General features: G+C 40.2%; 1 protein-coding gene across 2 annotated transcripts in view; it reads right to left on the reverse strand.

Annotated features, from left to right (window-relative positions):
• Nucleotides 1-16,272, reverse strand: part of sept7a (septin 7a) — a 53,304-nt gene extending 37,032 nt beyond the window's left edge. Inside the window, exons 1-3 of one of the 2 annotated variants that reach the window (XM_039820605.1) lie at nucleotides 16,095-16,272; nucleotides 14,784-14,785; nucleotides 7,131-7,233 (exon numbers count right to left, since the gene is read on the reverse strand). In XM_039820605.1, the coding sequence (XP_039676539.1) occupies nucleotides 7,131-7,233; nucleotides 14,784-14,785; nucleotides 16,095-16,149 (160 nt within the window). In that variant the 5' untranslated portion in view covers nucleotides 16,150-16,272. The remainder of the gene's footprint in view (nucleotides 1-7,130; nucleotides 7,234-14,783; nucleotides 14,786-16,094) is intronic. The other variant, XM_039820604.1, reaches the window with a different exon arrangement.
• Nucleotides 16,273-24,381: the final 8,109 nt, after the last annotated feature.

The following is a 24,381-nucleotide window of genomic DNA, read 5'->3' on the forward strand; positions in this document are numbered from 1 at the left end:
CTGATCATAGTTTTATTAAAACAGACTGATCAAAATAAAATGCCAAGACAGGGTTTCCTTCCCGGTTTGAAAAAAGCAGCTATAACAGCTGCAACACATATAAATGAAAATGTACCTAAAATAAATAGCCTATATTAAACAATAACAGGCCTATCTCTGAGAATGGTCCTTTAGCTGTTTACAACAACAATAACTGAGTTTTTGGAGCTAAGATATTCACATAAATGTCTGCAAGAACCTAGAGGGACTGACTGTGGTAATTCAATACCACCAACAGTGTGGCTGTTAAGATTGAGGTGAGTGGAGGGCAACAAGGAGCTGCTGAACAAAAGCTTCAGTGTGCGAGAAGAGGCAGTCATAAGCCGGCCTGGCACTGCAGCCAAAAAGCTGCTTCTGACCTTTACAAGTGGCCAGGGCCAACATGGGCCACAACTCCGCCACTCCACACTTCATGAATAGGGAGGACGGCGAGATGAAGAAAGCATCACACAAAAGGATCCTTCACTTGACACACTCTCAGAGTCATAAATAGGGTAGAGCCACATTTATCTTGCAATCTCAACAGATATGCTTCAGTGATTATAGCTAGTCTATGATGAAACATGCAGGACCGCTGTAAACATTTCTTCAAGGCTGAAAGGGAATGGAGAACTCGTATGCACTGAGGGCTGATGGGTACCAGAGGGAGGCTGTGGTTTTGTGCAAACTGTGGGTAAAATGCATGCGATAAAAATGTCAGCTTGAATAAGGTAAGCTAAGAGCTGACAATAACAGCAGGGTCAAGGAGACGCAGTTCGATCCAGGTCCAAGTCTCGGCCCAGTGTGTGAAGAGGGAAGATGAGGAGCTCTGGTTACAGAAGAACCAAACCCATCAAACTCAGAGTTATGACGGTGGGGGTTGTGGTGGGTTTAGTGAAGATGCCTATCATTGTTGGTCAGAGCTGTGGCTACTTGTTTGGATGGGATGAGGTCATGAATCTGCCACTAAACTGAACCATTATACAGAAATGTGATCAGAGGAGAATTGGCTTTGACTTACTGAAAAATACACACCAGCCCTTCTGCTCTGAGTCAGACTGAACCAATATATATGACCCTGTGCCCAGTTTAACACTGGTTTATAATATTCAGCAGTCTGAGTGAGTGCAAACTGTCATAAAAAGCAAATAGCCAGTAATTACAATGAAGAAAATACAGAATTGGATACTTCTTTCGAGTACACTTACATGTAGTACACTGTAGGAATAAACAGATTATCGCAGCTGGCACCGTTTTTTGGCAGTTTGCAGATTATCTGTGTTAACATTTTATTTGCCTGATAACCGATAAAGTGAATTAATTAAAAAGTGTTCTACTTTGGCTCAACTACAGCTCTGTCTGTCCCTCTGCTTTCATTCCCCACTGAGTCTGACTTAATGTCCCCCCCTCCCCCAACCCTATCTGTTACTGGGTATTATGTTCAAAGTCTCTAATTTCATAAATACTTGCTTAAAGCATTTAAACAAAATTCTGTGTTAGTGTATGTAACATTCCAAAATCTTAATTTTGATTTTAAAGATTTTCACATTCACTGTAAATGCATATTGGTTACAAATATCGTTATTGGTTTCATTAACCTCTAATAATCTGTATCGGCCCTGATAAAAACAGATTGGTCAATCGCTAGTGCACTGTGTACATTATGTACTCCCTTGTGTAATGCGTCAATTTCGACAGGGTACCCAAGGCTGTTATGCACTGAGCGGAAATTACTCTTCTTCGGTTTAATGGTAAATTGCAGTGGGGCGGAGCGTTACCGCCACCTATTGTCTCCCGACATAATATATACCGGCTTGTTTTCTTATTATCTGACTGCAGTATGAATGGTACTTATCGGAAAAATACATGTATAAATTACATTTATATAGTTCGGTTTCCACCGTTTCAATCGCTATGGCTGCAGCTACCTCGCCCGCCATATTCCCAAACTTTTTTTAAAGATAATTATTTTTATATTTTTTAATATTTAACAACAAAAACAAAACAGACAAACACACTTGAACAAGAACAACCCCCCCTCTCCCACCCCCACCCACCGCGGTCTCGAGGAAAAGAAAGAAAAAACAAAACAAACTAATAAACCAAAACAGAAACCACACCTTGCCTAGTCCCCCTCCCCTCGTTCTTGTGATGCTGAGGTCATTAGGACCAATACCTGTGCTGCTGCACCTTTCCATTAGGTCTTTAGTAGACGACTTGGCTTTGTTAATTTGTTATTTTCTAGACTCTAGAAAATACGCCAACCACTGTTTTATACAAAGCGAGTGGGGGGGGGGAGCCCGCGCTGAAGCTATCATTTTCTTGGTCACAGTTGAGCCGGCTAACCAAACTTTCTTAAGTCTCCCAAGCAGGTGTAATTAAGTAACAAAACAATCGGGTCAGTAGGAATTCATATTCACAATTTGACATTACGTGCCGTAGCTTCCGTTACGTAGCAAAGACGGCGAAGGTAACTAGTGTGTAGAGTTCAGTTCAGATAGCTTTATTGTTCCTCAATGGGAAATTTAAAAGGAGAATTCCGGCCGATTTTTTACCTGAATCTTGATCGCTATATATCTCTGAGAACTGTTGATAGGAAAAAAAAGTCATCTTCACTTCTGCTTTCTCTCCCGTCGGTAAACAGCAGTGTGCAGATCGGAGCGTAGTGTGTGAAGAGTGAAGATCGGAGGTGTTCACAAGGAAAGAAGCTTGGAGTAAGAACAACGTGTGTTGATCTACTGTGGAAAAGAAATGGTTTGCGTTTCTTTGTTTACAATTTCCTGCAACAACTGAATTCCAACTGGGGGTTCAGCGCGAGACTACAGCTAGCCTTCAGTAACGCTATTACCGTGCAAGCCACAGGCATCATTTGGACCGTTTCCATGTAGTTACAAAGTCACTGATATGGTCATAACCACTACAGTGCTCAATTACCTATTTTTAGGGGGAAATAAACTTTTTAATAAACAAGTTTTCTTTGCGAATGCATGACCTGTCGTCTGGAGGACATAGCCAGACCACCGGCGCTCCATGGATTGTTGTCGGCAGTGGCAGGCGACGGGAGAGAAAGCAAAAGAGAGGATGCCGGTCGGGCCTGCTAGCCCGGCTAACTCACCAGTAACACGCCGGTAGGTGACAGTACAAACTTTGAATTTAAACAGTTTCTTCACAATGTCTGAGTTGAAAATGCATCTTGTTGTCACGTAAGGGCCCTGTTCATGTTGCACAGACATTTGAATTGCATTTGTGTCTGTTAAGAGGCACAAAGGCACTCTTTATAAGATGCCCTGAGAACTGGCTATTTAGCTAACTGGGAGCTCTGGACGTAGCTGCAGAAACTCCAGTTTGCTAGCACTGATTTTGGTTGTTTTTTTCCCCCATTGACAGTACTCGGAGATATCGATCAAGATTCGGGTAAAAATCAGCCGGAACTCTCCTTTAATCTGCAGTTGGCGGTACAACATTTAATTTTTTTTTTTTTTAGTGTAGGTTTACTGCTGAATCTTGCAGATCGATAACAGGTTTGGTGTATAGTCAGTTCAATTGTTCAAACTACAATTTTTAGTAAGGCTGTTTCAGAATTAGAATTGTCTAATCTATAAGTCAAATCTTTATCTCCAGTTCGGACCGATACTTTAAGTATGCAACCCAGACTAAACTTCTATACCAGCCTATGTGTTAGAAGAAAACAAAATTATAATCAAGATTATTTTGGTCAATATGACAATTATTTAACACAATTACTCATTGACTTTTGGAAAGATGTTGCATTTATTGATCTACAAAAACAGTGAAACAGTTGGACAGCGAAAACACCTAGAACTGTAAAATTTCCCTTTTACTTTTCCCATTTGAACTTTTTTTTTATCTGCAAAACGTAATGTGCAAAATAATTGTTTTTCTCGATTACTCTGTTTTTGTGATCATTAGGAGCCAAAATCATAATCACAATTAATTGCACAGACCTACTATGTGTCAAGTCTACCGTTTAACCTTTACTCTAGTGATTTTTTCCCCTGATATTTAATTATCATAAGTGATGTGAAAACCTGATGATTTCAACCTTTGAAATCATTGAAAAACGGTCTTCCAAATTAGAATTCAGTGATAACCAGAGGTTGTGGAGCACCTCACCTGCATGGCTAACAGCACTGTCAGCAAAGGCGACATCCCACTGTTGGACAACAGCAGAGAAAGCGCTGCTAGAGACTGCTCTGATAAAAGAGCAGGTCAGCTGAGCTCACTGGCATTCAGCACCAGACCTGAGAGTTTCCAACAGCGGAAAACCAAGGTGAAGAAACAGGGCGTGCATTGCCCACTGCTCTGCCCTCCTTTTCCATCACTATTTCCATTACAGTTGGGTTGTCCAGTCCATTTTTAAACAAGACTACCTTTGAAAAACTGCTACTATATGGGTTTGTTCAGTGTATAAAAACTTTCAACACAAGGTTTGAATTGGAGGCTCCTCAGTTGATGATTTGACTCATGGATGTTTACTTGGCAGTCCTAATTTTTAAGATCAGATGTCATTACAATTAAGTTTTAGGACATTTTTAGGACATCAATTAGTTAAATAAAAAGAAATACTAATTTTCTACAAATATTATAAGGACACAGCAGAAGACTGTTAAAGGAGCTATTGTACAGAAAGTGAATTGGACTTGTTATATGCCCAGTGTGCTGCTGCTGAGGGCTCATTTAACTGCTATATGGGTCTTTTGCATCACTCAGTAGAAATGCAGTGTGTACTGTCAACCAATGGGCGGAATGGAGGCTCCTTGCTATTACATAGTTTCATTAAAATTCTCCATGTCAGCGTATTGCACAGAGATAAATAAAGAAACGACTCACTGTCACTCACTGCAGCAAGGCACCAGAGGAAGATCACTCTCACTAAGCAAGCCCGCCAAGCTGAAACCCGCTGGCTCACTGCTCGGCTTGCACAGCAGCCAACACACTTCCTTTAAAGGAAATTTCCAGCAGCTGTGTAAACCATGGGGGTTTATTCAAAGGCACTTACCACTGCATACAAGAGGCTGGTGGAGGGGAAGCAGGAAAAGTTTGGCTTGTGAGAGTGAGCCCACGTTAGGTTAATTCATTAGATAGGGCTTCCAAGACACTGGGCTAATAATGTGATGTGAAATGAAAAGTGTCCTGTTCGTTTGTGAAGGGGAAATTCTGCATGTTCGACATTATCGCTTGAAAGCAGTCATCTTCTCTTCACCACTCTGTGTTTATGAATGGGACTTTCCCCTTAAAAAAGGTTAGGAGACAGTAAAAGTTTAACAAGTCTAGAGCATGACAAAAGTGTTGCACACATATCTGTTGGCAGAGCCATCAATTTCCTCCTGTCTGTGTCAGATTTTGTCTCCTTCTCCAAAAAGCCCCTCTTGTTAATGTGAGGGTGCTCTTTCCAAAAGGGATACAACAGAGCTCATTCAACTCTCTGTCAACCAGGACAACACACAATGAGCTCTTCAAGGTCAGTTCCTGCCAATGTGCAAATCACTGCCAAATATTGACTTTGACCAACAAATGGCACTGGCCCACTTTGACTTGTCTGGTAACAATAGCTATCCCCCCACTACATATACATTCAAAAATATATACTGGGTTATAAACAGGGTCCCAAATGTGGCTCTCCCACCACGGGTCAGACATTTGATTCCCATTGAATTTTCCAAAAACAAAATTGTACTTTCCCTTTCATTTATGTAGATGTGGGGGGTGGAAGAGAAGTCATACGAGTGCTAACAGTAAAAGTTCAGTTCAGATTCTGTTGTTGTTGTTTGCACTAATAACTGTTCTCAAGTTGCAGTGCTTTACTTGGATTTTTAGTTTCGTAATTGTTTTTTTTGGAACTGATCATCGGAATCTCAAGATCCGCCTGCTGGTTCCCGGTCAGCTACAACAGCACAGAGAGAGAGTTCTGCACAAGACAGGGACGGTGTATGGCATGGCTCTACCGTTGTATGTGAATGAAAACACATTGGAACTGGCTAACGTATCACCCAAAAGCCCGTATTTTGTATTTTCAATTTCACAGTATAAGAGATACTTTTCAGTTGTTTTTTTTCTCAGTCTAGGATTGTTTCTCTTTGCCACTTGCACTACTTTCTGTTTTAAAATAAATGAAAAGAAAAGTATTGTTTCCCCCCCCCCCAATAACTTGTAGTTTATGTTATATAATGGGTGGGCACTGGGTGTGTACCAGTTGTGTAAGTGGTATACGCCCATAATGAAAACACCAAAAAAAATGTATTCATTCCTGGAGTGTTCATACTTTCCTGAGGGAGTAAGCAGCCTGGTTTCCACCATATTTATTCTCCTTTAAATGTCTTGTAATGTCTAATGAAGTAAGCACTAAAATATAGTGAAAACAAGGGCAGGGCATGCCCTACATGAACAAAGTCAGAAGGGAGGAGGGTAATCTCACTGCCATGGAGACGGGTTCTTTAGCCCTGGAGGCAGGTAAGGGTTGTGAACTCGGGGAGGGGGGGGGAGAGAGACAGGATGCGACGTCACGCAGGCATTCAGAGCAGCTTCCTGCTCAGGTACCTCTGGATAACATGCAGCGGAGAAAGGAAGGGCTGTTTGGCTGCGTCTCCCGTTGAATCAGCTGCTCAGGCTTTTGACTTTGGCTGCGTGAATGGAATGACAGGAAAACCTCCTCCCACCACGCAATCCAAGAGACACAACCGCACACACGCAGCAGTAGTGGGCTGCCCGTACTGCTGAATGGCATATTTTTGTTTGAAATATGGTTTGCCAGACTCTTGTTTTACGTGCAACTTATCCTCCTCAACTGAAACCGTCTCTAATGCGTTTGGGCAGCCAGCTGCTATCGCTTTCAGCTGGGACGTTTCTGTGAAACTCAATACTGCTCGACACATGAGCATGTACAGTAGGGGCGACAAGTTCCAACACGGACATAGATTTACTGTATGCAGATGTATCAACATCTTTTAAGAGCTTCACACTTGAATAAGCAAACAGTTTGAGGAACCGTAACCCTCGTAGCAGCGTTTTTTTTATATCTGATGAATGCCTGATTGTGTCATCGACTGAGGAGAAACAAGGGTGCAAAAGAGTGCGACAAGAGGATTACTCACCAACAACCATGAGTGTGAACTCGAAACCTCTCTTCACAGATTTTCTGTAAACTTGGTTGGGAAGATTTGCAAAGCCCACATAGCCCTCCAGGTTCTTCTGTAGCTGTGGACCAAAAATAAACACCTCATTTATTTGAGCCGCAGGTGTGTCTACATACAAATGACTCAATTCTAAAAATAGGGAAGAAAGCTAAAAAGAATTGCAATTGGCTAACACTTAATATGTTTAAATGCACATAATATTCTGGTTTTTGCCCTTATTGCTAAAAAGACGATTTTCCGACTAAGCTGTTTACATGGCTAATGAAAGTGAATATTCCACTAATATTCCCGTTTACATGTAGTTTTCCACCGGTGGCGGACTTGTTGGACTGCCTCCCTCATTAAATCTTTCAACCAGCTTCTTGAAAAGGTTGGTGTCGCGATATTTGCTTATGTTTAAAAGTAGCTGTGTTTATCCTTATTTTCTTTCGGCCACGCATCTCTACCGCAGCCTTGCAAACTGTTGGCTGGCAACGCACAGAGCGGACAGTAAGCCGTAAACAGGCTGTAAACTGCTGTAAAAACCATGATTGAGACGGATATTCCAAGTGTGCTGTGTACATGTCCAAAGAATGCCTCTAAAACCTGAATAATACTCACAAATCCCATGTGTCTTAATTGGAAATTCGTAATATAAATTTGTCATATCCAAACGAAATGTGCTGTTTACGACTTGTATCAAATTCTGAATATTGTCATATTCTGAATAACAGTGGAATATTGGTGTGCATGTAAACATACTCCAAGAACTTTTATGAGCCAACTTAACTACAATCTATATGGCCCAGAGGCCCTGCAGACTAATGAGAAATAAGTAGAGTACTTACAGCTGGGTGTGAGAGCAGACAGGTTGTCAAGATGACAAAAAAAAAAAAATGATATGGGAAGGCAGTGGTCCATGAGGCAGGTCCATGAGGCAGGAAAAAAACAGAGAGAAAAGAACCGGAGAAAGAAATTAGTAAAAGCACACAACTATTATCAGGGAATATCAATCTCGCTCATTGAGTTACTGTAGGAACAATGGAAACACTTAAAAAAGAAAGGCTGGGTTAAAATAACAGTAGCACAGTAAACACAGATGTAGGCTACTATGAATCTGGAAAACAGATCTCAGTCTTTATTTACCAGTTAACAACCATGAAACATCCTACAATATAGGGCGTTTCTTAAATATTATAGCAGCAACTATAGAGACTCAGTAATGAAATGATATGTTGACACATTCTGTTTTGCAAGGACAGAAGTTAGTTAGTTGACGTGTGTTAAACTTCCACTAGCTGTTTATAACCGAGGCAAGCCACCATCACTGTATTCATGACCACCTCTACTAACATCAGAAGAGATTTATACACATTTATACATGAAAGCAGTTATACCTCATCGGGTTGCTTAAAAAATACCGAAAATTGAGAGGGGACGAACATTCATTGGCATGCATAGACATTAGCAACCAGTAATAATGGATCACAACTAGAGGTTTCTTAGATTTAATGGGTCACAAGCCAAAAACGTTGTTACCCAGACCCGTGGCTCCCAAAGTGGGGTCCTTGAGGGGGTTTCTAGGATGTCCCCAGCAAAAAAAGGGAATACTTAATTTTCACTCTAATTCCATCCATAAGTTACCCAATGACAGTATGACTATTTTGGGCATGGGTTTCATACACTTTCTGTTATAAAACATCTAAAAACAAAAATCCTAGCAGATGGGGTCCCTGGAACAACATCTTACAAAATGGGGGTCCATGGTCTAATTTGTGTCATTTTAGGGGTCCTTGATGTAAAAAGTAAAAAAAAAAAAAAATATGAAAAGTTTGGAAGTCTGACACTGTGGGCTCCCTCTAAGACAAAATCGAGACAACTGTGTGCAAAACTGGTATTGGCGTAAGAAAATCTATGAGCCGCGCTCTTGCTGCAATTTCAGAAAAAAAACTATTTTTAGTACTATTTTAGAAGCAAAAGGTCCAATCACTAACAATTAGGGGTGGGACAAAATATTGATACTGCAATATATCGTTGTCCTTCTTCGTGCGATACAATAACTGATACACTGGCGCCAAATATTGATATTTCAATGACTAAAATAAGACGTTCTAAATAGATTTCCCTGCTCCCAGGGTTTCTACTTCATGGCTCAACACATGAATGAGGGAAACTTGAACATAAGTTAACTTAGCCGAAGAGGATTTCAACGGGATGACGGACAGCAATTTGAGTACAATAATGGATGCCCTGCCACGTATATGTCCAAAGTATAGACCCATACTTGCTCCATAGTTCTGTTATTTTAATTTACAGACTGAAAAACTTGTGCTGCAGAATTGTGCCGTTTTCTAACAGTTTGGACTAGCAGTAAATAAAGAGTGAAAACCTGCACTTGACCTTTTCATGGGCAATTTGTATTCATAGTTAGACCGGTGATATTGTGATGTATCATTATAGGATTGTCTAGCAGTCTTGCTGTATCATGATATTTTCGGTATCTTGAGCCATGTGTTGTGTAGAGCTGGGCGATATGGGAAAATCAATATCTGGATATATTTGACCAAATACATCGATATTGCGGCGATATTGTATGGTTGACTATTGATGCTTTCACAAAATATTTACACAATGAGATTTTTGATAAATAACATGGATATAATGTGAGTGAAGGAAAATAATACAAAAGCTAGAACAGTTTGGTATGGTCAGAAAATCACATAACTTTACTTTAATGTAGCATTTAAAACCAGCAAAAGACGATACTTGGGTGATATTGCGATATCCAAAATTTGAGACGATATCTAGCCTCATATATCGATGTAATATAAAATATTGTTCAGCCCTAGTATCATGTATCGCATCAATTAGCTAATATGTCTGAGGAATAATTTACAGAAGCAGTAAGAGATTGAGGAAAGTATCAAGTCTTGCATTCACGAGCTGGACATATACGTACATTTGCCATAACCACACTTGCTGCACTGCCACACTAACCACCTCAGCTACCCAAGATTCTGGTGCCCTTAAAAATACTGTGTAGGACAAGAGTCTGAGTGGAAAGCTTCCGTGAACATCATTAAACTGTTAGCACATCACATTACTACAGTACTCAACAAAGTCAGACCTACAGTAGAGCAACTGTATAATATCATCAAGCCGTTATTTCCCCTGTGTTTATAGGAGCCGTCCCCAGTTAGTGTCAGCATTTAAGAAGAGGCATCCTTCACTTGTCACACTGCAACACACACACACACACACACACACACACACACACACACACACACACACACACACACACACACACACACACACACACACACACACACACACACACACACACACACACACACACACACACACACACACACACACACACACACACACACACACACAACTGGCTTACATCCATGGGCCCTCTCCCCACTGCTTCCTGTGTTGGAGACAGTTGACGAACAGCAGAGCAGTCAAACATTCAGCAAAAGGCTGCAACCATAACCTCAGCCCTGACGCGAAAGGGATTCACATAGTACACAAAGGCATTAGGTCAAAACTCCTGGTATATTGCATTGAAAAGGATTTCTCTGGTTAACACTGTGTGCTTTCACATAACAGGGCGCAAAATACCTTTTCTCAGCTCTAAATGCAACGGTGCACATAACTTGGTACAGAATATGTTGTGTAAAGCATATTACCAATAACACGTCATTCAAAATATAGGGCCGGGTGATATGGAGAAACTCAAATATAACAATATTTTTGACCAAATACCTCGATTTTGCGACGATATTGTAGGGTTGACTATTGGTGCTTTCACAGAATATTTACACAATGAGATTTGTGATAAATAATCATCAATAACTGCCTAAGTGGGTAAAGACAAATAATAGAACAGTCTGGTAAGATGACATCACTTAACTGTAATGCAGCCTTTAAAACCAGGAAAAGACAAAACTTATAACATATTACCATATGCAAAATCTAAGACTATGGATCTAGACTCATATGGATATAATATTGATATTTTGCCCAGCCCTATCATAATATAATAAACTTGTACTCAAATGCTGTCAGTGTGTATATTTTTTCGTAAAAATTATTTTTAATGTAGTCTGAAGTAGGCCATGGAGTGGTATTGTGCAATCAAACTGGCCGGCTCTTCACTTCCTGGTCCCGCCTACTACCATGGGAAAAGAGCCGTCGTTGCCATGACAAGTCATGTGACACCATGCAACCTTGTAAATTGGCATCGCATCAGAGACTCCTTCGCTGCATCTCATATTGCTTAAATTGCCTCCTTGAGTCCTCCACTTGCCTCCCTTCCTTGCGAGGAAATCATGGGAGGAGAGAGGCAACGAGCAAATGTGTTTTAGAGCGATGAGACCTCCTTTCCTCTGAAGCGTCACATAAATACGTCAGCTGTTTGGGCGGAGTAAGCAACTCCTTCAGCTGCACAGCTTCCGGGAAGGCTGCTCTCGTGTTTCCTCGCCTATAGCTCCTCGATGATCCCTCCTTGATGCTCGCTCCTCGGCACAGAAATGACGGCTTTGAGACGGCCTTCACCGAGGAGGAACAGAACAACTACTGGTTCAGTCGAGGACCGAGAGTCGAGGAGCTATCACATAAGGGCCATGAGATGCAGCCAGTGTGACTCTTCATGGATCACGATGCAATCTTTTAGCGCCACATCAGATTCTGGCTGCAATCACGTGTTTGGAAACTCGCACAGTGAAAACAAGAAGACACATGTTACAGCGGACGCTGTTGGATTTCCTTTGGTGGTATCCAGCAGTGGCTAAAGTGCTGAGAAAGAAGGACATATAGACCAAATGGGGCAGTAATAAAATATTGTTGGTGCAGGTAAAGCATTTTTGGTGCATGCAATTTTAAACGCATGTGTACACACAGAAAAAAAGCACGTTGAGCCCTGACATATGTGACACAAAAAGCGTCAGCTGCAACTGTGCTGCTATAGTCTGATGCTTTGTGGGTAAGGTGCTATAATCTACAGGAGAGATGTCACGAACACTGAGCTAGGTTGCAATTTCTCAGCCAAACTGTAACCACACATGCACAGACTACATACTTCAGAAAATAGTAGGCTGAATTTGGGTCTGTTTGTGCATCAACTTTCAGTTACATGCAGACATGTCTCTCTATTCTTGTTTTACCGTCACAGAAACGAAAACTGAGGCATCTTTTTCGAGGTAATTACAGTTGTACTACACAAAGTCAATGTAAAAAGTAGGTAGGGGGTCAGCACTCTTTAAATAGTTAAGTTTTATACTATTGTCAAAAGGTGGAACAAGTGCCATTCTCTAAAACAGAACCAACATCTGTGTCTTCAGCTTAAGCTCCAGGCCAGTGTCACTGACAAATGAAATCACTGCGACAATAAGTGACATGCACGGTGCATTTTGCTGTTCTAAACTACAGGAAACGATGTGGTGAGCCTCCAGGAAGCTGGGGTTACAAAGAGGTCCAACTCATCCAGAGTCAGGGCTCTGAGCACTCAAACAGCAGAGAGAGGATACCAGTGCTTTCTGACAAAACCCCTTCCCACGACCTTAGCAGAGCTCAAGACATATCGTGCATCATCACACACTATTATTCTTCCAAGCTGCTCTGTTGATACCACTTGGCTCCATTCACACTGCGTCTAAAAAAAGTCCCAAATTAGATTTTTTGTCTCACATAGGAAAAAAACAGAGTTTCAGAGACGGGAGAGTTCACAGAAAATTCCTGTTTAATGTCTAATGGCAACTTTAAGCTTAGCTGTTTTACATTACAGCCCCAAATTCAACAACAGGGAACTTGAAATCTATGGCAAAATAGATAGCGGAAGGGGAGGGACATCCAGCATGTCAGGCTTTATCCCAGCAATGTACATCCATTGAGCCAAAATACTGATGTGAGGAATGTTACTTTTCTGGTAGCTAAACTAGTAGGACCAGTTGTGGCTTATTATCAGCCCTATATAGGGAGTGTAGCCTGAACAAAGCTAGCTGTATGCCAGTGGGCATCATGTCTTACATACATGCATCTGCCAGTAGAACAAGCGCGACATACCACTAAAAAAATGACATATGACACTAAAAGAAGATGGGAACTATCAGTGCATGTCAGTGAAGTCATATGAAAAATATTCAATAGTAGACAGTTTTAGTACATGAAGCATGTTGATTCAAACATTCCCATTCACCTAGAGTTCAGCCTAACTGCAACCCTGAACCAACTGCCCACGTTTCGGTCTGCTTTGCACCTTTAAATCACATGTTATCACTGCGCTGCTTCATGCTAACTCAGTAGCATCACACACTGCATGCAATATGCATTCTCCCTTCACATGTGCAGTGAATCCCATGACCATTAACCATGTTTTGATTATTCCACTGGGGTAAAGTGTATTTGTCTATGACATAGGCTACACAGCCACAAAAAAAAAAAAGTGTATATCCTGTTGATATTGATTTCTAATCCGATTTTTATATGCTTAAAATCAACTGTTGCATACTACATGCTAAATAATACAACATGTTACAAATAATCCCCACAATATCCATGTTGTCACACAATAAATTAATGAAATTATTCATATGATAGGCATCTAGGATACATATTTACAACACGATGCATCCCAATCTGATGTCTCATTTTGTGATTTCCAGAATATAATCTCAACCATGAGTCTGTGGTATAAAATCAGATGTGAAGGCTCGCACCAGAGTCTAAATCCAATTTACAGCCTATTTCAATACACACATTGGAGTATATTGAAGCTGACAGCATCGCATTGACAATTTATTGTCTTTTCGCAAGACTTCATCTGTATTCGTAGAAAGATAGCCTAACTAAATTTAGTCAAAGCTAGACCAAACCACAACAAACTAATGTTTACAGTTTCACTGGGCTTTTTCCAACGTAAAATAAAGCCACAAGAGCGCCGCTTACTGTGCGCCATGGCTGCAACATAATAAGCGCCTGGAAGTACGGTGGCTGCTACGGAAACCAAAACTTGCGCGTGTTAAATTTGGAACCGTTGACTGGATTCAAAACCAAATCCGGTCATCGGTTCCAAATTTTTTTGAATTGAATTTTTGAAAACGGTGCCAAGTTGGAACCGGTTCTCGACACCCAATCCTTCCTGTGGTGTGATCCCAGACTTACAAACCTGAAAAAGGCCATCTCACAGAAAGGATAGTAATGTATCCTCCATTGATGCCTTTAGAAATAATCAGGCTCTATTACACTAACACCTGAACAAACTGAGAGCACCCTCATACACAGCTCTGTCATCACAGACGTCCCCCTGGTATTTGACTGCCAAGCCATCTGACATTCTCTTTCTGTTTGGCTAAATGCCTGACCTGCCCATCTGTGCTATGTCATTGCCACAATGCAAACAGCACAGACAATATGTCACTTGGCTCTGACTGCGATTGACTACCAACTTTAGTCCCATTATAGTCTTAGATGTTTAATGACTGCATGTACCTGTACTTCCTCTTCTTTTATAAATGGCAAGTTGAACTACAACAATAACTGTATGGATGTGTGGCTTTGTAATGGATACACTCTGATTTTTGTAAAGATTATTTTTTGGGCTTTTCCGCCTTTAATTTTTGACAGGACAGCTAGGTGAGAAAGGGGAGAGAGAGGGGGAAGAGAGGAAACCGTCACAGGTCGGATTTGAACTGATTTGAATTATATATATGTCAATGATTTGAACCTGCTCTACCGCTGAACCAACCGGGCCACCACATCCAATCAGATTTGAATATTGTGAGTCAGACTGCAGTGTGATGACCAGGCACGTAACATCAGAACATGTCGCAATATAACAATCGTCTGTCAACTAACCACAAACTTAACAGGAGCACGGATGAAATAAATGACGTTATGGTGCATGTGGATACATGCAAGTGCTAAATAGAGAATTATTCCCGTGGCTGTCAATGGAGATGATCTAGTAATGTAACGTTCACTGACATCACATTGTGACTCAGACAAGTTTTCGGCTTTCAGTAACGTTACTACAGACAGACCTGTTTGACCACCTGGGAGGACAACACTCACCAATGTAGCTAACGTTAGCTAACATTCCTCACGCTATCCAATCGTATCGCTGGTAAACAACGTTAAAAGTCTAACGTTAAACCGAAATACTTGTGGTGGGTTTCATTGCAACAGCAGAAAGTTATCTTCTCTTGTAATGAGCAGGCTTGACTAGCTACGTAGCTAAAGTTACTCACAACAATAACAGGAAATGCCAGGCTAACGTAGTTATAAACCAACTAACGTCACGGCACTATTAACATTAATAACGTGCAATACTACATGTTATTTAGAGAGCCAAACTCCATTCATACATCTGAAGATAGTAACGTATAGTCCTTACTGCTACAAGTCATTCTAGCACTCGTTAAGATCCAGTTCTAAATTCAGCACAACTTTTCACTCAAATACAAATTCTAAAATCAACCAGGACTGAAATCTTAAGGATTTGCCACTTTCAAGTTACACCATAACACAGCATGGTGGCCCGTTAGCGCCCAGCCTAAACGGGGTTAACTAACGTTAGTTCGCTATCTTTACCACACAAAAAAAAATTACCGGAAGACTATAATTCCCCGATGTGTGTAACTTTAAGTTAACGTTAGCTAACTACGCTGCGCGAAAAAGCAACGAGACATTAAATCCAGATTTGTACATGAAGTTTTTTTGCGACATTCCCCTATGAGAGTAGTTACCCGGGGCTAGGCTAACGTTAAACACGGAACGACTAACGTTAACGTTATTCCCGAGCGGGTTCCTTAATGTCCAAGCATTTCGCTTCGCTTATATAGAAACTGTTGGCTAAACAAAAGCCAAATCTGTTAGAGTTAGACTTGAGTCAACTTTACACACGGGCGAGGAAATGTTTAAAAAGCTGAGAAAACTCACCCATTATTCCGCCGTTCCCGTCTGCTTTACTAACCAATACTTCTCCGCTTGACATAGTTTCTCACAAACTCAACTCAGAACCCAACTATAGCTGAAGTAGTAGTAGTTGTACCGACTGTTGCACCTAGTGAGATCGAGTGGGATACGCACATTATTGGACGTAATGGCATCATGTGAATAACGCAAGAACGTCAAAGCAAAATGCGTACGCTCTCCTTGGTGAATACCGACTGTGATGCATCGCGAGATTTGTATAGAACCAGAACCAAATATTACTTACAATTATGTCCTCATACTACAGTTACTTATAATAGCCTACTTACATGCCTACTTATAATATGAACTAGGAAAACACCAACTAAATTCAACTGGTATGTGATGAATATAGACTTGCAAAACACTGGGAAATGTCTACAGCTGCCTCTGAAAATAACTAATAAAGGAATTAAAATAGCGCATAGCCCAAATTCACATCCACACCCACCACATAATCTATACAAATACACAGTGATTACAGCTGAAAGAGTGCTCAGCTCTAAAAGAGTGCAAAACACTCTTCCTGGCTCTTGGGAAATGAGACAGTCAACAGTGCCATCTAGAGGGTATTCTTTTCTTTTCATTCATTCATCCCTGTGTTGCTTTTTTGGAAAGATCTCCCTATGGAAAACATCCTCAATCTCAATGGAACTAACCTAACTCTATTAGCAGTGACATTGAGAGTCAAAATGAAGGGCATCATTTGTCCTTAAATTAAAATGGGGTTTAAAAAAAGAGAAGTGATGGCAAACAGTTTGAAGGCTGATTATGGCTCAGTTCTGGAAGTTAAAAATGGTTTATGAACTCATTGTGTGCTGGCCTTTTCAAAGTAAAAAAAAAAAGAACAACCGTGTGCAGAGCAGCTTGTCATAGAGAGAAGCAAGACTTGATCAATTGTTCAAATAGGGATAACAGTCTCTTAGAAGACATTCATCTTGTTTGTACAAATGAGAGGGACACAGTTATTGTTATTGTGTTTGATGGACAAGTTAAATCATAAAGATAAACCCATTGAGATGAACCATCTTGTTTTCGAGGGAGTCCTAAGACAGTTGTGTGACGAAAGAAAAAAAAGGGTTCAACTTCTGGCTCCTTTCAGACCTCCACACACCTGACCAACCGCTGTCTGAAGTAGGTGTTCTTACTCCATTGCTGGTTTTGGAAAGTTACAAACATTTTCAGATGCAGCCCTCCCAATTCACGTACAAGCATAAAACTCAAAGCACACCTGAGGCTGACAGGAACTACACAACTACCTCAGGTACCTCAAGGTATGACGAGGGGTGGAATGTATTTGCACCGTTTGCACCTGTGTTGCACTGTATTGTACTTATGTTTTGTGTCTGGCCATGAATATATTGTATTATGTATATTTTTATGTGGCAGCATTTTTTCATGTTGCAGTAAGACAAAAGTTTAACAGTTTGTTTAACAAAGCCATATTGAACATTGGTGCGTCTGTTCAATTTCTCTTGAATTTACTTGATGAGATATTTATTATTAAAATGTACTTGTACTTTTCTTTTTGTTTTCAGAGAGGGGCACATGAATGTTGTTGCCCAGGCGAACAGTGAAGTGTTAACCTGGCCCTGCTTGGAACAAATAAACAAATCTTGATACAGAAAATCTACAACGGCCGTGTGTGAGTGAGGGTGTGTTAATCGCAATCCATCTTATACTGTAGTTGTTGAGTTATTTCACTCTGGGCCCAAGTGTTGGACTGACTGACATGCAGAACGATAGAAAGAAACAAGGACAGACAGTAGATCTACAGAGTGCTGCACAGGATTCTGGGTGGGTTTTTTTCTATCAAAGAGCATAGCAGACATGAACCACCCTACGCAAGGCAGCAGTGAAATCAACGCACAGAGTCTGAGCAGCTTCACTGAGCTGCATATACGACAGGCTCTGAAGTCAAATGAAATGGAGCGTGTCAAAGAGGAGAGTGAGCATGTCACATCACATTATATGAAGTTGGCATGGGCCACCTTTGTCTCTGTGTCATTACTATGTACAGCTGCTGAAGCTGTTGTGTTGCTCTTGCAGATGGTGTTGAAGAATAGCTGCTCGGAGACTGTAAATTATGTGATTACACTGACAATACAGCATTTTCTGGCTTGATTAATATCCTTTGACCCACTGTGGTTTTACAGCAATGGTGAAATTAAAGATTTGCCTCCATTGTTGTAAATAGAGCTTCTTATCATCTACACACAGACTTTGTTCCAGCAGATTAACATGGAATGTGTGCCCATCAAAATACACACACATTATAGTGTATTTCTCAGCCATTAGAGAGTTTATGTATGGAGATATATATTTGAGAGATGAGATAATATTGGTAACAGCCTTTAAAAGATTGAAACGTATTAATAGTGTGTGTGTGTGTGTGTGTGTGTTGTGTGTGTGTGTGTGTGTGTGTGTGTGTGTGTGTGTGTGTGTGTGTGTGTGTAGTGAAAATTGAATTAGTTTTTCTTTTCTGTTTTATTCTATTCTGAATGGAAATATTTGTTTATACAGATTCTTCTTTATGGCCTGGCCCCAGATTATATGTTACTCTCTACTTATCAACCAGTCTGGTTTCCATTACATTACTCTGTGTCAATCAAAACAGACTACAGACTGTATGGCTGTGCTGTTGCATTGCATTTGTTATACCCAATGAGTGTATTATGTAACATACATTACTAGTTACTTTCCTCATTGTGGACTTGCAATATATGTAGAATGTTCACAGTTCACTTGATTTTTCTTATTGTTTTGTTTGGCTTTTACCAATCACACTGTGATCACATCGATGATTTTGAAAATATTTAGCAGACAAATTCACTTGTAGTAGTCCTTACGTTGTGGAATGGCCCTTGTCAGAGTGATATGTTATTGGATTTGTATTAGGTTGCTGATATATTACTATGTAAGGAGCATTTTAATGTTGCTGGTTGAGGTGGAGCTGATTCGAACCACTTTCTATACAGTTAGGGGAATTAAAAACCTTGACTTTAAAATGAGCTATTAACTACAACTGTCAGATAAATGTAATGGAGTAAACGTGCAATTAAAGGGAGGGACACAACTTAAGTGTAGTACAGTATGCAGGGTTCAGCAATAAGGGTTACCTGATGGCCTGGTCTGAAAAGGCTGCCTTTCTCCCTTTTCACTCTGTCACTCTTTTCATTCTGTTCCTAGAATTAACAATGTTTTGTGTCTGCTTAATCCTTAATATTATATTAATATAGTGTTTTAGTTTAATGTTTTAGTTAATCTGCTACTTTATCATTTGACATAGGCCTGTTTAGTGGGTTTATGAGTTCATAGTGTTTTTGCTATGTTTCTGCCTGCCAGCTTAATCAAGGAGAGTGCATGCAGGTGTGTCTGATTAGGTCCTCTCAGCAGGGAGGGGCTGGGAACTCCTAAGTTGTACAACAATGTGTAAGATAGTTCTGCAGTGAATTACATTTTTTTTTATAATATTTGGGGTTCCTATAGTCATTTTTCACAGCAGACATGTTGACATGTCAGTAGGAACAGCACAGGTGTATTCAAACCATTACTGATGGCTGCATTCCACTTAGGAGAGGTCCTGGTATTAAACCATTAATGATGGCTGCATTCCACCTAGGAGAGGTCCTGGTATTAAACCATTAATGATGGCTGCATTCCACTTAGGAGAGGTCCTGGTATTGTGCATGCTGACTCACTGAAATAGCTTACTGGGACACTTGATGGAACTGAGTCATCGTTAAGGTTATCAATTTCAGCTGTGCTTTTCCTACTATGACAAGTCAAAATGTCTGCTGTGAAAAAGGTCCATTGTTGTGAGTGCACATATCTGTATAAATAGTAATGTCCGAAATAACTGTTCTATCCAAATGTAATGGTATTGTCCAGATCCCGAGTGTTTTGTTGTTCTTTTAGTTTGACTATAGTAAAATATTAAATAACAACAAAGACAATATTAAAAGATTATGGGACATAATAATAACACATAGTATTATTAAAAATAGTTTGGGACAACAAAGTTATCCTCAATATTTTGTTGATAACAACATAAGAGTGGATAATATGGATGATGTGGTCAACAGCTTTAACAATGTCTTAGTAAGTGTTGGACCAAACCTGGCTGAAAAAAATTCCAGATCCATTGGCATATGAGGATTGGAAAAATAACCTGACAGAAAGGACTCCAAACTCAATGTTCCTCACAGCAGTGAAGGAAACAAAAATAATAGATATTGTAAATAAATGTAAATACAAAACATCTACTGATTGCAATTAAATTGATATGACAATTGTAAAAAGGTTATTGAGGGGATCTCAGAACCACTAAAATACATATGTAATCTATCATTGTAAAATGTTTGGTAAATTTCCAAACAAAATGAAAATTGCTAAAATTGTGCCACTGTATAACACTGGGGACAGACACCACTTCACAAATTATAGGCCTGTTTCTCTACTTCCACAATTCTCAAACACCATAGAAACACTATTAAATAACAGATTGGATACATTTTTAAATCAGGCTTGTGCAAAATTCAGAATTTCACAATTGGCCTCCATTCAATTCATGAATTTAAATTTGAATTGAATTGACTCCGCCCCACAGGAAGTTGAATTTGAATTTGAATGACAGGAAGTGGAATTCAATTCAATGGCAATTCAAAGAAATTCCACACAGTCACACAAAGAATGTGCTGAATCTCATAACCATTCAGTGTTAGGAAGGTTACTTTGGAAATGTAATTGCTTACTGTTATAAGTTACCGATTATAAATGTGGTTTGGATTACTTTATTTGGATTACTTTATCAATGCAAAGCAATATACTTTTAATTTGATTAGTAACTAATTGAATTACAAATTTGACCTCAGTAATACAACTAAATGCAATTACATTTATTTTGTAATTTAATAACATGATTTCATTAGTCACTCCTCAGGCACCCAGAATTTCAGCTTTTACCGTTTGGTAGAAGATTCAGGATTCCTAGATGCAGGCTAAACCGATATAAACACTCATTTGTGCCTATGTCCATTAAGCTTCTTAACACTAACATGTAGACTGGTTGGGTTGTGTCCTATGTTGTCGTGCGATAAGTAGTGTACCATACGGGCTATGTGGAAATGTGTCATTTGTGCAATATGTGGGCTATTGGGGTGTCCTTTATGTCACTTGTGCAATACATAGGCTATTGGGGTTGTGCAATATGTTAGTTGTGCAATACGTAGGCTATTGGGGATGTGCAATATGTTAGTTGTGCAATACGTAGGCTATTGGGGATGTGCAATATGTTAGCTGTGCAATACGTAGGCTATTGGGGATGTGCAATATGTTAGCTGTGCAATACGTAGGCTATTGGGATTGTGCAATATGTTAGTTGTGCAATACGTAGGCTATTGGGGTTGTGCAATATGTTAGTTGTGCAATACGTAGGCTCTTTGGGTTTGTGCATCATGTCATTGTGCAATACGTAGGCTATTCGGTTGGGCGTTATGTCATTTGTCCAATACGTAGTCTATAGAGGTTGGGCATTATCAGTGCATTGTGGAATTTGTGCGATATGTAGGCTATTGGGGTTGGGCAATATGTCAGCTGTGCAATATTGTATTATTGTAATATTGTACTGTGCAAGGGCTGTGTCCCACTTATTGTGGAGAATACAGCCGATGGGTTGTTTAATGGGAAGTGCCAATGAAAGGAGTAGTTAATATGCTAATTATATGTATATGGAAGCATGTTTGTATTGCAAGAGAGTATGTGTTGAGAGATATTTGTATTTGTTGTCTTTTCAGTATTATTTTTTTTCTCTCTCTGCATTTGGTGTTGCCTTTTTTGTATTTTGTGTTGTCTTGTGACGCTGCAGAATGGACAGAGTCCAAAACAAATTTCCCTTCGGGGACAATAAAGTATATCTTATCTTATCTTATCTTATCTTATCTTACATATGATATCCAGTGTTGGGGGTAACTCCTTACGAAGTAACGCCATAATATAATCACATTTGGCTGTAACTGAGTAATGTAACATATTAATGCTACTGTTACTGTTGTGTTGTGAATTGAAGGTGTGTTTAAGCCTTGTATGAGCTATATGCCAGTCTCTTGCTGTGTTGCGCTACAGTAATGTAATGTAATGAGTAGAGTAATGAGTTACTATCCATAGAGAATAACAAGTAAGGTAATGCATTATGTTTTTTTGTTAAAAAAAAAAGTAAATAGTGTATTACACGTTCTTGAGTAGTGACCCCAACACTGATGATATCAAATATCAGTAGCATAATACCATCAAGAGATGGTTGTCAAAATAAAAGACTGTTTGTCTGTTAACTTAAGGCCGTTTTATGCTTCTGCGTCGAATCGACGGTGTACCCCCGCAGACCCCTCTGTGTCTATGCCGGACCCTACGGCGTAGCCTGACGTGCACCTCTCGAAAAATTTAACTATACGTTGCAGCGACGCACGTCGCTCGGCCGTGGCTTGGTAGCATTGCATTTCCCCTGACATTTCATGTCCTGGTTCTCCTTCTCCATCAACAACATGAAATCAAGGAGAGGGTTAACTTCTCCTGCTCCAGATCTCCCACCGTGGTCAGAAAGAACAGGGGAGACACTTTGTTTCTCTCACTAGGACTCTAGAGTCGGTACTTGCTCTGAAGATAATTGCCGTCACTCTCTCACTTCTCCCTCGGTCTATCACCCACTCCCCACACACACACATGCCGGCTCGACGCACACACCAGCGCACAAGTATAAACATCAGGCCACTTACGTAGCCTACGGCGAAAGCTCTGCATGGAGCCTCCGCTGAACCATAAAATGGCCTTTACTTTTGAAATGTGAAGTAGCCTTGATGAAGACACTGCAGTGCTTGCATATGGCTCTGTGGTTTCCAGGTGTTCTTAGTGGAATTGGTTCTTCAAAATTAACTAGTACAGATGACCTCTTAGGCCTGCTATTATTTTCCATGTCGCTGTTATTACAGGTGTCAAATCTATAAATGTTTGTAATCTGAAGTTGTAAGGGACTTCTGAAACTTAAAAAGTCCAGTGTTGACCATCAAATTGTGTAGAAAAGAAGCTTTCAAACAAATGTCCACCTCAAATTGTTTGGCAACCATTTTAAATACTTGATTAAAGTAAAGCATTCTGGGAAATGGAGTCATGTTCCATCATGTTCCACAAAATTACAATAAGTTTTTGTTCTGTGACTAGAGCTTTTAACATTCATTGCTGGGGGAAAACATTTCCTTTTAATGTAATCTGTACAAGTAGTTCAAAGTAATATCATTTATAGAATATGTCATGCAATCATAGCTGACATACACTCACCTAAAGGATTATTAGGAACACCCTACTAATGCCGTGTTTGACCTCCTTTTGCCTTCAGAACTGCCTTAATTCTTGTGGCATTGATTCAACAAGGTGCTGGAAGTAGTACAGTGAACTCATTGTCATGTTCAAGAAACCAATTTGAAATGATTCAAGCTTTGTGACATGGTGCATTATCCTGCTGGAAGTAGCCATCAGAGGAAGGTACATGGTGGTCATAAAGGGATGGACATGGTCAGAAACCATTCTCAGGTAGGCTGTAGCATTTAAACGATGCCCAATTTGTACTAAGGGGCCTAAAGTGTGCCAAAAAAACATCCCCCACACCATTACACCACCACCAGCAGCCTGACCAGTGGTAACAAGGCATGACGGATCCATGTTCTCATTCTGTTTACGCCAAATTCGAGTCTACCATCTGAATGTCTCAACAGAAATCAAGACTCATCAGACCAGACAACATTTTTACAGTCTTCAACTGTCCAATTTTGGTGAGCTCGTGCAAATTGTAGCCTCATTTTCCTATTTTTAGTGGAGACGAGTGGTAGCCGGTGGGGTCTTCTGCTGGTGTAGCCCATCCGCCTCAAGGTTGTGCGTGTTGTGGCTTCACAAATGTTTTGCTGCATACCTCGGTTGTAACGACCGAGGTATGTTGTTATTTGAGTCAAAGTTGATCTTCTATCAGCTGGAATCAGTCGGCCCATTCTCCTCTGACCTCTAGCATCAACAAGGCATTTTGGCCCCCCAGGACTGCAGCATCCTGGATGTTTTAACTTTTTCAGACCATTCTTTGTAAACCCTAGAAATGGTTGTGCGTGAAAATCCCAGTAACTGAGCAGATTGTGAAATACTCAAACCAGCCCGTCTGGCACCAACAACCATGCTACGCTCAAAGTTGCTTAGATCACCTTTCTTTCCCATAATG

The sequence above is a fragment of the Perca fluviatilis genome, chromosome 13, assembly GCF_010015445.1.
Source record: "Perca fluviatilis chromosome 13, GENO_Pfluv_1.0, whole genome shotgun sequence".
Lineage (NCBI taxonomy): Eukaryota > Metazoa > Chordata > Actinopteri > Perciformes > Percidae > Perca > Perca fluviatilis.